The 14,735-nt window shown below is 46.6% G+C and overlaps 1 protein-coding gene across 2 annotated transcripts in view; it reads right to left on the reverse strand.

Annotated features, from left to right (window-relative positions):
* Positions 1–3,097: 3,097 nt before the first annotated feature.
* LOC142582812 (monocarboxylate transporter 13-like) overlaps positions 3,098–14,735 on the reverse strand; it is a 92,218-nt gene continuing 80,580 nt past the window's right edge. For both annotated transcript variants that reach the window (XM_075692869.1, XM_075692868.1), the window contains exons 3-6: positions 11,936–12,079; positions 10,149–11,315; positions 9,003–9,128; positions 3,098–7,989 (exon numbers count right to left, since the gene is read on the reverse strand). In XM_075692869.1, the coding sequence (XP_075548984.1) occupies positions 7,730–7,989; positions 9,003–9,128; positions 10,149–11,315; positions 11,936–12,079 (1,697 nt within the window). In that variant the 3' untranslated portion in view covers positions 3,098–7,729. The remainder of the gene's footprint in view (positions 7,990–9,002; positions 9,129–10,148; positions 11,316–11,935; positions 12,080–14,735) is intronic.

Consider the following 14,735-nt stretch of genomic DNA (forward strand, 5'->3'; position numbering starts at 1 on the left):
TGTTACGGACTGGATTCCAAGGGAAGGGAAGTGTAGCAGGGGGCGGCAGAAAGTTAGGTGAACGGATGAGATTAAGAAGTTTGCAGGGACAACGTGGCCACAATTAGTACATGACCGGGGTAGTTGGAGAAGTATGGGAGAGGCCTTTGCCCTGCAGTGGGCGTAACCAGGCTGATGATGATGATGATGATGATGATTATGATGACTACCCTCAGCAAAAGTACACGAACCAGTGGTTCCGCGATCTAGCGGATTTTCTGCACTGCTTATGAATGTACAGAGAGAGAGAGAATGAAGAGGAAAGGCAGGGAGGTTAACCAGATATGAGTCTCCGGTTTGCTACCTTACACTGGGGATGGGGGATAGGGGTTAGAAAGATGACAGAGAGGAAAACGCAAAAAAAAAACGAACGCGCACACATAAAGACACACACACAAAAGGCGTTCCAGTTAAAGTCGTTCACACAGGCCGGTAGATCGCAAGAAGCGCAAAAGCGCTTGCACGGGCTTCTTCTGTGACGGTAGGTCCTTTCGATGTTGCAGAATTCTTTTTTCGGATAGCGGTTGGTCGTCCAGCTTATGAATGTAACTTAAAATTGAGGAATGCTGCCCATACTTGCCGTGCCGACTTTCCAGCACAATTTCACTTTATGCGTCTGACTTGCGAAGAAGCGTAGTTTTTTTGTTTTGTTTTTGTGAGCCTTGTGGTCCGTATACCTATACGCTCACGTGTGTATGCATAGCTTATCCGTGCCTCATACTCCTTCGCTCCCCTTTTAACTCTAAGCCGCTCGGCCGCGTCGTTCGTAGACCACGCGGTGTCGACACAAGCACTCGATTCCAGATGCGTCTCGCGGCCGTTCAAGGTCAAGTGCAATGATTCGCCTTCGATCGAATCCCGAGTGGGACTCCTGCCGGCGTGTGACATTGGCTCTCGTCTGATGAGGATGCGCGGGCCTGAGATGCGCACTCGGAAAGGCCAGTGCGCCTGTTTGCTCTTTTTTTTTTTTTTACTTGCGACGTCACTGGCCGTTTCCATGGCGACCGTACATTCTGAGTGTCAACGGTGGAATGCGTTATAACGTGGCGAAGAAAAGGTCAGTGTGCACCCAGCGTATTGTTAAAGTAAAGAGACAAAAATATTTGCATCCCAAACACTTCAGGTCCTTCATCCCAAGGTAGCCCTTGTCCTTCGAATAACTCGAAATTAAAAAAAAAAGAACAATTGTCGGTAGTAGTATTTTGCGCGAGTCATTTCCCGACAATCAACTGTTTAAAGAGCGAAATGTTGGTCTTCAACTCTGCGCATTCAACAAAATACACTTGTAATTGTTTCTGACCAGGCGGAGCCACTGGTCGACACGCCTTACGTCTGTCGTTCTTCCTTGGTATGTATGTACGTACGTCTACTATTCGCTGAAATATACTTTCGACGGACTATTGGGGCAGTTAGTGAACAACAAACAGGAATAAATATTTCACGACAGCGTTAACTTTAATATGTGAGAACAGTATCAAATGAAATATTCCGCATAATGTTTATTCGATGCACTTAATCATACGAGATGATGCATCGAGTCATGGGGCTTTATCTACACGGCGCACTGCACACCCATCTGCAAAATTCAGAAAGGTTCTACGAACGTCGTCGTCTCAACTTCAAAAGGTGCACCCTCCACGCGGCTTCTTCCTTTTAGACATGCCCACAGTTATCGCATAGCTTCTTTATCGCATTCTAACATAAGGTAAGGCAAAGAAATAATTAATTTTACCTTTGTACTGTGGGCCTCAGATCATACAGTGCACAAGGCAGAATGCACATACTAGATAGCTCTTAAAGACCTCACCAGGTCTGGCCATATTGAGCTGACAAGCGTAGAGCATACAATGCACCACAACGATCGTGTCTGCAAAGTGTTGCATCGTTACGATCCGCGGAAAGATCTGAAATTTCAAACCAAACGCCGTTTTCCCTTTCCCTCGCGGCCGTCGCGCTTCAAGCGGGATGACGTACACATGCTAGTGCGCTAACGTACATGTGTTCGTGCTGTGACGTCGTTCGTGATGACGCGTTACTTCAAGAATTACTCAAGCCAACATATGTAATTTGTGTAATATGTTTCTGGAATAGACCAAATAAAGCTTAGAGAAATAATAAAACCCACAAACCGTGCGTCTGCATGTTTTTGTTTTACTTCGCACCGCAGCATGATATGCAATTTCATTTCGTCTGCTTGTTCCCACGTAGTGCAGTCGCGCGCGCAGACACAGAAACTATGTAATTTTCTACTGTGTTCCAGCGTGGCCTCATATTCTGTGATCCACTTGTGTCTGCCACGTTATTTTTGCAGCACAGACATATACCGCTAGTCAGGTGTCCTCGTGCACAGCTCGCGAAATCGTGTGCTGCGCGAAACGAGACAATCGGAACAGCTCGCACGCGACGCCGTGAACTAAAATGCGCCGCGCAGAAAAAAAAATAAGTAAACGCTGCGCCCGTAATCTATGCGTCACGTGATCCTCGAGGTCCGGTATGGGAGAACGCAGGGAAGGAACTTCGCTTGCGCAAGCTAGACGGGGCCAGTGGAGAGATCGTCTGTTCGCAGTGAAGATCGCCTCCTGAAATCATGGGTTCGCAACACTGGAATATTTATATCTCGGCTATTGATGAGCCAATTTGAAAAACATTTCGCGGCAGAAGGCTTCCTAGGGGATACGTAAGAACTTCCAGCGTATAACCAATATTTGCTATGGGACCTGCTGAGGGGTATTTTAACTCAATATCTATATGAACAACGTACTTTGCCAACTATATTACGGTTCCGCAATGTGAAATGTCGTACATTGGTGCAGTAACACGCAAGAAAACTTCAAATGTTCACCTTTTATATTTGAAACTTTGTTTTAAATAACACATTAATCGTGTAACTGCTACTACACTTCGTTAATGCTAACAAAGAAATCAAAAACCAACTTGCATGTCTGGTGTTGGATCCCTTACGTATTACGTGTGATTAATTAGTATATTGCACCGCGCTTTGGTGAACTTAAATGTTTTCGTGTGTTCTGTTCAATAATAAAAAAGGAGCACACATCGCTGTTTGCTTGACTTGTTTTATTAAAACAGCCTCGGCTTATGTACAATTGCCACGCTTGTGTTACGCGTGGATGCTTTAAGTTGAGAAAAATGTGGCACGCATTGTAAACACGAGATATCGAACACTGAAGCTGGAATGAATAAAAGACAGAGAAATAATTGCGAGACCACGTGGCATCAACACTTGAAGCAACAAACGATTGCTTTAGGAAATATTTTGGAACTGCGGCGAACAACCGGCTGAGCTTCGACTTCGAGTCTGTCTTGAAGAACCGCATTCATCATTGGCTGACTGTGAATTGTATTGAACATAGAGCTTGGCAAAAATGCTTCCAACTCCGTTAGGCAGGGTTCTGCGGGTCTCCTTTTTAAGTGCTTGGCGGGAGTCATTGCCGTGCTCCATGCGGGAGTCGGCGAACTCTCAAGAATGGGTTTGCGTATGTAACATGCATGCAGTCTCTCGTGCGAATGTTACGTGCCAGGACTTTCTTTGCTCTTAGAGCAAAGAAAGTTCACCGCGATTAGGATGCAGTACACGCGCTAGCAACAGGCTCAACATACTCGCTTCGATAACGAAAAAACTTTTTCTTTGTCATTGTGGCAGCTGCACGTTTTTTTCAGAAAGAGACAACAGATTGAGCATGAACTCGTAAGAGGAGACGCAGAAGCCTGCGACGATAAAACAGCGACCTGAGCCTGTATTATGTGACGATTCCTTTCATTTTTTTTCTGTTCTTTTTACCCCTTCGTAATTGGTTCGCACGCAGCCGCGCTACCGCTGTCACCGATATCGGCCACTCAGCGGGACGGACGAGCAAAAAGAAATTGAACCGGGCGATGAGAATCCTTATATAACACGGCCCCTGTTCCCCGTGCAATGATTCCTGCACCAAAAGTATGCGACGATACATACCGGGAAGTTAGTGACATTCTACCACTATGCATGCATGTTTGGGTATCTTGCATGAAATAATAAACAATGAATCGGTAGTTGAATGCGCTGAATCGACTTTGATCAAGCTGTAATGATTGTTTCTGTTGTTCAGGAGAAATTAAGAGAGCGCGTTTTTCGGTGAATGCTCAACGTTTTATGACAAACAGGAACAATTCTCTGGGACGCCACGCTGTGCATATTTGATCTTCGTCGTCGTAATCGTTGTCGCCATCGTCATTATCAGTGGCTTCGTCGTATTTTAAGCCCTACTCCATGACAAAAGAATCTCAGGTACTTAAAATTACTCCCGTTTCGCGTCAAAATGAACTCGTGCTGTAGCTCCAGATTTCGTCATCTCAACCTTGCCTCGTTTTCCTATGTTTCCTTTCATCTGACATCGTTTGTGTTACACACAAGTTCTCTCCTTCTTTGCATTAAGTTACCTTCCCAACTCCACTAGTCCCCCTTTATTTCAACTAGAATATAATTGACCCTTGTCCTATTCGCGATCAGCACTGCTGTTTCTCTACGTCGTGACGTTACACCTATCAAATTTGATATAATTGCTCGTTTGCACTTCCCAGCTTTCTTTTAAGTTTATTTCTTATCATGAAAGTTTCCGCCCGATACTTACGTACTGGTAGTATACATGTCCATAGGCAGTGGTTCCGCTTTCCCTAAAATTTATGCGCAATTATATGTACAGACGTTGTCCTTGAGACAGGTGAACCTGGAATGACTCGTGCATTTATAGTAAGCAGAGAAATAGTTGAAGGCGGAAGGACTGCATGAGGTTATTTTAACGTCCTCTGTTTGACGGCAGTTTTCACTTCTATCAGTTAGTTTTCGCCCGTCGTGGTGGCGTAGTGGTTTTACCTTTGCGCTGCTAAGCCCGAGGTGATAGAATCCCGGCCACGGTGGCCGCATTTCGATGGAGGCGCAATGCAAAAACGCCTGTGAAACATGCACGTCAACGATCTGAAGTGAAGGCGGTAAAACGACGGTGGACGAAGAAGGTCCACCGTCGTTTTAGCGCCTTCACTTCAAATCATGCTTATCCAACACGCCCAACTATCCATCCTAACGTCGTATATTTCTTGTACATCGGACTCTTCATTATTTTACCTTTTCGGTCCACCGTCGTTTTAGCGCCTTCACTTCAGATCATGCTTAGCCAACACGCCCAACTATCCATCCTAACGTCGTACATTTCTTGTACATCGGACTCTTCATTATTTTACCTTTTCGGTCCACCGTCGTTTTAGCGCCTTCACTTCAGATCATGCTTAGCCAACACGCCCAACTATCCATCCTAACGTCGTACATTTCTTGTACATCGGACTCTTCATTATTTTACCTTTTCGGTCCACCGTCGTTTTAGCGCCTTCACTTCAAATCATGCTTATCCAACACGCCCAACTATCCATCCTAACGTCGTACATTTCTTGTACATCGGACTCTTCATTATTTTACCTTTTCGGTCCACCGTCGTTTTAGCGCCTTCACTTCAGATCATGCTTAGCCAACACGGCCAACTATCCATCCTAACGTCGTATATTTCTTGTACATCGGACTCTTCATTATTTTACCTTTTCGGTCCACCGTCGTTTTAGCGCCTTCACTTCTGATCATGCTTAGCCAACACGCCCAACTATCCATCCTAACGTCGTATATTTCTTGTACATCGGACTCTTCATTATTTTACCTTTTCGGTCCACCGTCGTTTTAGCGCCTTCACTTCAAATCATGCTTATCCAACACGCCCAACTATCCATCCTAACGTCGTACATTTCTTGTACATCGGACTCTTCATTATTTTACCTTTTCGGTCCACCGTCGTTTTAGCGCCTTCACTTCAGATCATGCTTAGCCAACACGCCCAACTATCCATCCTAACGTCGTACATTTCTTGTACATCGGATTCATGTACAGTTTTACCGCAAACCGTTGAATATTAGTTTTTTTATGCTCATTAATCAACAAATAAATCAGGGCTGTGCATAGAGTCGTAGATAGTTACGTATTAAGGAGTCACTGTTTATATGAATTCTCATTTGTTACTTCTGTAGTTGTCCTGATCTGATCGCAGCGGTGCTCTGTGGTAACCATCACAAATGGAAAAATTGACAATCACAAGTGATGAAATGATTGGTTAGGTTATCGCGTTGGAGTATGCAGCTGCCATATTATTGATTCGTCTAAATATTAAGTGCACCTGTAATAGAATGGATGCGTTACTACAGATGCACGAAAATGTATTATAATATTTTTCACTGAGATCTTTTTTAAATTTGAAGTGGTACCATCTCTACCAGGAAACGAAAAAGAGGAAACACACCAGAACGGTAGTAATTAAAATGATAGTTTAAACACACGAAGCTAGTTAAACTCGTGTATGGAGGCATGGTGGTGGACATGAATGAATGCGTGAAGCCCAAACTACCTGGGGCAACTAAGGAACTTGTGCTCTTGCGGACTTTATTTGGTTCTTCTCTTTATATTGACACAAATTGTTTAATAGTTTCGATTTTTGCGCCGAAGGACGATGGCTAGGTTAAACAAAGGTGAACCGTTACCACATAACTGGAGTTTAAGAGGTAGTCGTTCACAAACTGTTATGATAGCCTTGAAGCTAGAACCAAGTGAAAATACTAAAATTGATTACAATGAAGCGTCGATGGTAAAAGTATGCTCAAGCATTCGTCCTTACAAGCGTGCGCAAGAAATGACTGCGTCCGAAGAACACCCAGGCCATCCATCACCATACGTGCGTATAACCTAAAGCGTCCTGGCAATGACTGAACGTGACAAGCACTGCATTCGCCACTCACGACGACACAGTACGCACAAGAATGAACCGAAGGTTGTGCATTAGTCACAGTATTCCATCGTAAGCAGGAAGTAAGCCATCCGCCGTTATGGCGGCAAGCGATGTTACTGCCACGCGGCTCCGTCTCGGCTGGTTATTGGCACAATTTGACTTAAGGAGCGCGTAATCCTGCACGCCTTTGTGACCGGTACAGCAAGAACCCTTTCTCCTTGCCACTTTCGAGGCTGAACGTCTGTGACTTCGAAGGAATGTGCAGACTCCTCGGTGTCTGTAGCCTGCTGAAGGCGCTACGGGCTCACTCACGGAACCGCGCCGCATGCGGAATCAGTTCAGCACTGCACCACAACACTTTGGCACACGTTCTGCTTCTTTAGCCACATACGCTGACGCTAGAGCCAACCAGCAGGCGTTCGCAGTGATCCCGGAATGCGCACCACGTCACTCAAACAAGGCGCACACCTTTTGGTTGCAGCGCCGAAGTAGTAGACGACGAAGTACAGCCATCTGGACATCCAGATACGCCTCCTGTGCAGAAGGGTTGCAGACGCTAGCGGAATGTTCCCGTCACCAGACACTCAGTACGACTCCATTCGACAAGGTCGCCTTCCGTTTTCCAAGCGTCCGACGGAGCTCTTCCAGAAACACCCACAAGCGTACATGGTGGCAGCGTGTGACACAATCTGCCCAGTGGTTCCGAAGGCACAGCGGCGTCCGGAAGTGTCACCCACCACAGCTGTAGATTGGTCGACGGAACGAGCGGCACAGACCGACCTTCCTGAGTGAGTATGCGCGGGGACGGGTTTGTCTTTGGTTGTCGTTTTCCTTTCGGTCTCTGTCCGATACCGTGGCGATACCAGGAGGCCTCGATCCTAGGTGGCCGCTAGCCCGGCCTCGCAGCCCTCGCTGACGCAGACACCTCGAGGGTTGAGCGTGACCTCCTCGTTTTCGTCGTCCCCTTCCGCAGTCGTGGTTATGATGGTGGGTAGTTGGGGAGCGGCGGCCTCTTTCCGGCGTCTCTCCCAGCGCGAAATCCAGGGAAGTGGGAGGCACATGAGACCCGAAAGCGTGATGACCGATCCGGCGACGTAGAAGGAAGCGTCGTATGTCCCCGTCAGGTCGTAAAAGATACCTGCGGACAGAAAATGGGGGTGGAAGGTGCAATTTTGTGAGACGTAAGCGAAGATATTGTGCAGGATAACGAGATGGAGAACTGCCTTATTATTCAAATTTAGAAAAAATTGGAGCCGTGCGTTCGTCTGCGTAATTCTGCGAAGGGCTAGCGGTACTGTAAGTCTTTCTCGTTATAAAAAAAAACGCAAGGTTTGCAGGTATAGATTTTGTTATTTGAAGAACACAGTTGCCATTGTTTATTATTAAGAATCAATCGTACAAATACATGGGGTAATGCGCTGCTTCCATCTCTGACCCCACGGCGATCTGTTGCAGCTGACATTTGAATGTGACACCACCGCTCCTCTATTGCTTTCACTTTTTTAAAACTAAGCTTCTATACTGAGTAAAAGTAACTTGTTTGGTATACTTAATAACCGTAATGTTTTGGTGTTTTAGAAAGCTAACATTGTCTTTCTTGTCTTTTTCAAGGACAAAGCTCTTCCTCAGCTTTCAAATATAGATCCCGTCCTGCGCGGACCAGGACCACAGATCACGGCTTCGGAACTGCTCACTGTCGTAGGTGGATCAGCGATACATTGGTGGAGGCAGCCTTTTTGTAGTGAACAATTGCGTTTGCTGCCCTCGGCAGACATCGAGTCCATTTTCTACTCATGGCTCGAAACCACCTCCCCTGTGTCATATTGTTTAATTAAGGTAAAAATGTGCAAATTACATCACTTGTCTTTCGTCATGCCACGTCTCGGTTTCTGAGGTAGTCATTAGTCAGCAAACGAGGAGTTAAATATGAGCAGCAACGAGTCAGGGATAGGTAGTTGCTGAAATATTCGTAGACCTCGCCACTGATATCGTCACCATGTATTATAAAAGTTTCATAGGTGCATCTGATTCGTGACTTTGTCTCTCCTTTTTTGCTATCCATTAATTTAGTCTAATAGAGCATCTATTGCAGTATAGCACCACGGCAGGCAATGGTCAATGTTCATCAGTTTAACGTGAATTGCAACTTACCGGCGACAGGCGAACCGATGACGGAAGCCACACCTTGGAATAGCAGCAGTAGTCCGAACGCATTCGTGAGTTTTTCGACGCCGAACATCTCCACAGCAATTATAGACCGAAGGGCAGCAAAACAAGCTGCAAAAATGGAAAAAGAGAGAGAAGCCGAAAATTTAAGTTGTTCAGAAGTCCAAAGTGAAGCGGATCTCATTTTAGTTGACCTGCGTCGAGAAAAGGAAATGAATGCCCTGGGTTGGTGCTTTATGTATACGCAGTTACGCACACAGCAAATCTCACACGTGAGAATTCCAGCAAAATAATAATTACGGACATCCTTGTACACTTATGAAAGGTACTTCATGACGTGTCAATCATTGGCTCAAACTAATATTCACCACAGCACGGTGCGCTGGGAAGTTATGTCCTTTACCAACATTTTTTAGATGTCCAGCAGAATGAGGTATAAAATTATAATAAATTTCCTTAAATGCCTAGGTCTCTGTTTCTCTCATTCATAATATTGCTGACATTGATGGTAAAATCATGTGTGAGACCTCAGCGTGGAGCCAACGCTTTCACCTGGGGACCTGACTTCAAGTTTCAAGTTTTAAGTTTATTTTCATTGCTGTTACAGTCTGCCATGGAAATGTGTAACAATTTGTTTGGGCGAATATCCAAAGGCTAGTAGGTCATCAAGATTATAGGCTTCGTCGACTCGAAGCTCCTTTGTCGAAAAGTTGGCAACAGGATGAAGCTTTCCCTGTTCGGCCACTGTTCCATTTTCCTTTGGCGTCTATTTGTTATTTCGATTTTGACATCATGAAGAAATTTAATAAGCATGCCAGATAAAACGAAATAGTTGCGGGTCATCTACGTAATGGGGTCTGTGGGCCACCAGTACGTGGATGACACTGAGCTCTTACATGGATGACGCGAAACTTAACACTAGCAACTACTCTTGCGGGATGGAGCGCTTGTCCTCTGCTTAAAAGCGCTTTAGAGAGTTGTCGTGATTCACACTTAATGGGCACATGAAGGCTAAACGCACTCCGTACTCATTTTAGAGTGCAAAAAAAAAATTAAAATGTGGAGTTAAATTTGGGATCGCAAGGAGGAGTGTCGCCAGCACTCAAACATTTTCAGCTTGTATGAACTCACCTATGGAGAAACCAAACACGGCACTGTAGACGAGGAGCATAGTGTAGGTCTCGAAGAAAGGGCAAAGCGCCGTGGCGACGCCGCCCACAGTGAGGGCAACGTTATTGATGAAGAGGGCATTCACCTGCGGCCGGTCAGACACCCAGCCGGAGAACACGCGGCCCACCGTGTTGGTGATGCCGATGGCAGACAAGATGAAAGCGGCCTTGTCCGGTGAGATGCCCGACAAGATGGCCTTGTCAACAATGTACATGAAAGGAACGAAGAAGCCCGCTAGGGTCAGGAATCCCGACACGGCCAGAGTCACGAATGTAGGGCTCGTCAGAAGCGAGACGTCGAGCATCTGCGTCAGAGTGTCCGTCATCTCCGGCGAGAGGCAGCCCCACTTTTTGTGTGGTCCCTGCTTCGGCAGGTTGGCGATGCTCTGGTGGTAGGAGCCGATGTCCCTCTGTGAGCGGTACTCCGGTATGCGCAGAAGGCTGGCGCTGAAGAGGATGTCCTGGCGGTAGAAAGGCCTCATTTCGGGCGCCGTCATTCGACGAGGCCTGCTGTTGTTGCTCTTGGTGAAGGACAGCTTTCGAAGAACGGGAGGAGCCTGGTACGCAGGTTTGTGCTCGACACGGAGCTGGTTGTTGTTGTGGCAGCAGCTAAACTGCTGCTCAGCCTTGACAGCTTCGGAGTAAGGCGGAGGTGGGCTGTTGTTGCTGCCGCTGGTAGAGCTGGAAGCACTTCGTTCTTCACTGTTCAGGATGACGTCATGGACGATGCGGGGCGGAGGGCAGCTGTGCTTGCGGCGCGGCCCACCGCCGGTAATGAGCGTGTCGTCGATGCCGTCCTCTTCTGAATCCCACTTGGTCATGGCGTCGCGGGCTTCCTTTATGCGCAGGAGCAGAGGCTTCAGTGGCACGGGCTCCGACTTGGGCTGCGGCTCCTCTATCGGCCGGAACAGGGCGCCTACCACGCAACAGTTGAGCGTCATGCCCGCCAGGATGAGCATGGAACCTCGCCAACCGAATTCGGAGACCAGTAGTTGACAACAGGGCGCCATCAGGAAGCCTCCGATTCCGGAACCGCAGACGGCGATGCCCGTGGCGAAGGCTCTCTTCTTCTCGAAGTAGAAGCTGATGTTAACGGCAGCAGGTAGGAAAATGAAGCCGAACCCAATGCCTGAAACAACATAAACGTATGGCATTATCTAGGTGAACAAAGCGACGAATAATATAGCATTGGCGCATGAATTGATCAATCCAAGAAAAATGGTGCAGTTTGTGCAATATATCAGTGGTGATTTAGCGGTAACGCGAGAAAAATGCTTTAGCATTACGCTGCACTTCCTCTAGGTTTAGGATCCATGATTTAAACTCCGTTCACCACATTCGCCACCATCGCACTGCAACGGGGGCGGAATGCAAAAACGTTCGCTTACGTTAAGGCGCATACGTAAACAACCCCAGATTGTCAAAATAAGTTCCGCACTGGTGGCATGCCTCATAATAAAATGTGGTTTTGGCACATAAAACTCTGGAATTTAATCAACAAAATGGATGAAGATATGCAAATATGCATATATAGAAACGTCTTAAGAAATTGCTTTCTGCAATCTCAAATTGATCCATTCAAGCAGATTTGAAGCCCCGTTTATACCACATGCGATTCACCTGACCTTTACGTGAGTGGTCATCGCACTGTGAGCTGCAAGGCGTTTTATTACGAGTACATCATGGGCGGTTCTTATGTTGCCCAACGGCGCCTTTACAAGATCTCAGCGATATGATCGGCTAGCTTACCACTAAAGAGTCCGATGGTGATGTAGAGTTGCAGGATGCTTTGTGCGAAAAGTGCACCACAGAAGCCGGCGGCCGCAAGCAGGCTGCCGCCGATGGTCACGGGGCGACAGCCAAAGGCATTCGCCAGGCCTGCAGCCACTGGGCCTGTTCAAGCCGTAGAGAAGGTAACACGAACAAATCAGTGAAGGACGCAGAAACATTGTTTTGCGCGCATAATCTCTGTAGGCGAGCACCCGTTAGTTAAAAAAATGGACACCGTAAGAAAAGACACAAAATGTCAAATTTTGTGGCCAAGTGCTGTTGTGTAGATGAGGAAGAAAGTACTTAACAGAGACTGAATGCAATGACATACTCAAAGGGCGTAATATTGGCGAGTGAGTGAGCTGTCCAACCGAAAGCACAGCAGTCCAGGATACATAAGATCTTGTTCCTAAGAGCTAGCACCTCGTTCTTAAGAGACCAGGATTAAACAGAGAGATATACAGATAGAACGTAAGGCAGGTGGCCGTGAAGAATGCAACCAGGTGGAGCTCTGGGCTCCTGCGCCAGGAACTCTTGCGTGGACACAACTGTCAAGTGTACAGTCCAAACCAATCAGCTTGTGAAACCATTTACCATCACATTGTCTGTTTATTTATTCTATTTACTTATTTATTTGCTTGCATACCAACATTCGCCCTGAGACATTGTTGTAGGTCGGTGTTTAGACTGGAAAAAGTACAAAACAAAGCAGTCACAGCTTAAAAAAAGCCGTGCATTGTTAACGCGACATGTCATACCCTACAAGCCCAAGTCGGTTCACTTCACCACCATACTGCGTTCCTTAACAGGCACGTGCTGCCATTATCGTCGACACGCATTTAATTTAGCTTGTTTTATTTTTCGTCACGAACACACTACGCAGCGGTGGCAAACGCAACAGTTCGTCGCGGATAAGCGCGGTCCCGGGTGTAACGATCTGGAATTTCTTATCGGCGGACACTTCTTCAAGGAGGAGGAATGCCGGATAACCAGATGGCGAACTGTTGAAAGACGTTGCGCGTGCATTCGGCCCGTTGGCGCACGCGCGCCAACTGCTTCGAAACCCCGAATAGAATCGTCCTTGCGCACAAGTGGGGACCCCGATCTCAAGGAGTGCGCGAGATTATCACGGGCTGCGCGCAGCTTCACGTCACGCATGGGCTGACTCCTCTTGGAGGGAATTGCGCGCTGTGGCTATCGAGACAAGCCACGCCTCGCTATCGGTATCACGTGTTGGCCGACAAGCGGTTGCTGGCCCGTGCCGCGCGCCCTGTTGGACAAGAACTTTTTACGGAACGGTAGCCGAAATGACCGCAGCGATGAACGCAAGATCGAAATTCGCTCGACATTTGAAGTGTCACGCACTTGAGCTATGAGAGAGGGCCAGCGCTTCCTGGTTACTGGTACTCCCGTGGTTTACACGTTTCATGTTTGAGTGTGCGTAATAGAGGTACATGTGAGGAACAGGGTCTACGCTGTTATAGTTACATGTTCTTCACTGGCCAGAGCCTCAACTGGCTGTGTTTTGTTACTATTATAAAAGGTCCATTAGTCACAATCATAGATCGTTATTAGCGACACAGACGCGCAAAAATGGACGTGCCGATCTCTTGTGCACGTCAATGTCGCAATGAACTCATTGTGCTTTGAAGCAGGACTAACTTGGTGAACAGCGATATAATAGAACGGAAAATTTAGTAATTAAGGATTCGTGGTTTAAAAGTTTAGGCATAGAAGCCACAAACACCAGAATAGTGAAAAGGCGTTAGTACCGTCCTTTTCGACGAGTGCAGATCGTCTTCTTGTGTCATTCACTTCTATACGCCTATAACATTTCAAGTCATGAGCGTATAATATGGGTCATCGTCGGGGTGCCGGCCTCTCATGAGATGTTCTTGTTTACAAAATTTCGTGCGAATTTTGGGCGTGCATCTGTAACAAACATTGAAACGGTTGCTGCGAATTTCGCGCTGCCAAAATAACAGCAGAAATCATAGCCACCACAACTTTAGAGACTTCGAAGAGCTTTCTGGAAGCCACCTCTGTGCGTTCGCGTGGTCTCAGCACCTGTGCCAGGTTTCAGTGGTTAACTAGGAAATGTTGCGGTGTATTAAAAACCCACTTGTTTCTTTTACCATATTAGTCGTTATCATCATTACTGCTAATACCGTCATAATTGGCCCAATTATTTCCAGCGGAGGACAAAGGCCTGTCCTAAAGATCTTCATCTGCTTTAGTCCAATGCAACATAAACCATATTATAACTAGAGAAATTTTGTAATTTTCTCACTTATTCTGACTCTCCACGACGTTCGAATGCCATTCTTTCAACTGAACACTCAATTTGCTGCTCTAATAGGGCACATGTTATCTTATCTGTGCATATCAAGACTTGACCAGCTTCACTCCTACTTCTTAAGATTGACCAAGTTATCACCTCATGAATGCTCGGTTTAACGTAATTTATTGCTGCAAACTTGTGTCACAATCCTCTCGGACAAATTCACCTGGTGAACAAATGGATGAGTGAGTCAGCCTGCGATAACCTACGGAGAGATGCTAAAATGTTCGTTCTGTGAACAAATTGGACGATGAAATCGGCGGCACAATGTGCAATTCCTACATCGGTCTAATGGCGCGCCAAACACAGCACGCAGAAGTGATAAAGCAAGATGGCTGGGTGGGCAAAACTTTGGGCCAATAAAACCACTATTATTCGCTGATGCCCAAAACTTTGTCACACCGGGAGTAAAGGAAGAAAAGAAACAGCCAGCGCTCT

Source organism: Dermacentor variabilis, chromosome 5, assembly GCF_050947875.1.
Source record: "Dermacentor variabilis isolate Ectoservices chromosome 5, ASM5094787v1, whole genome shotgun sequence".
NCBI lineage: Eukaryota > Metazoa > Arthropoda > Arachnida > Ixodida > Ixodidae > Dermacentor > Dermacentor variabilis.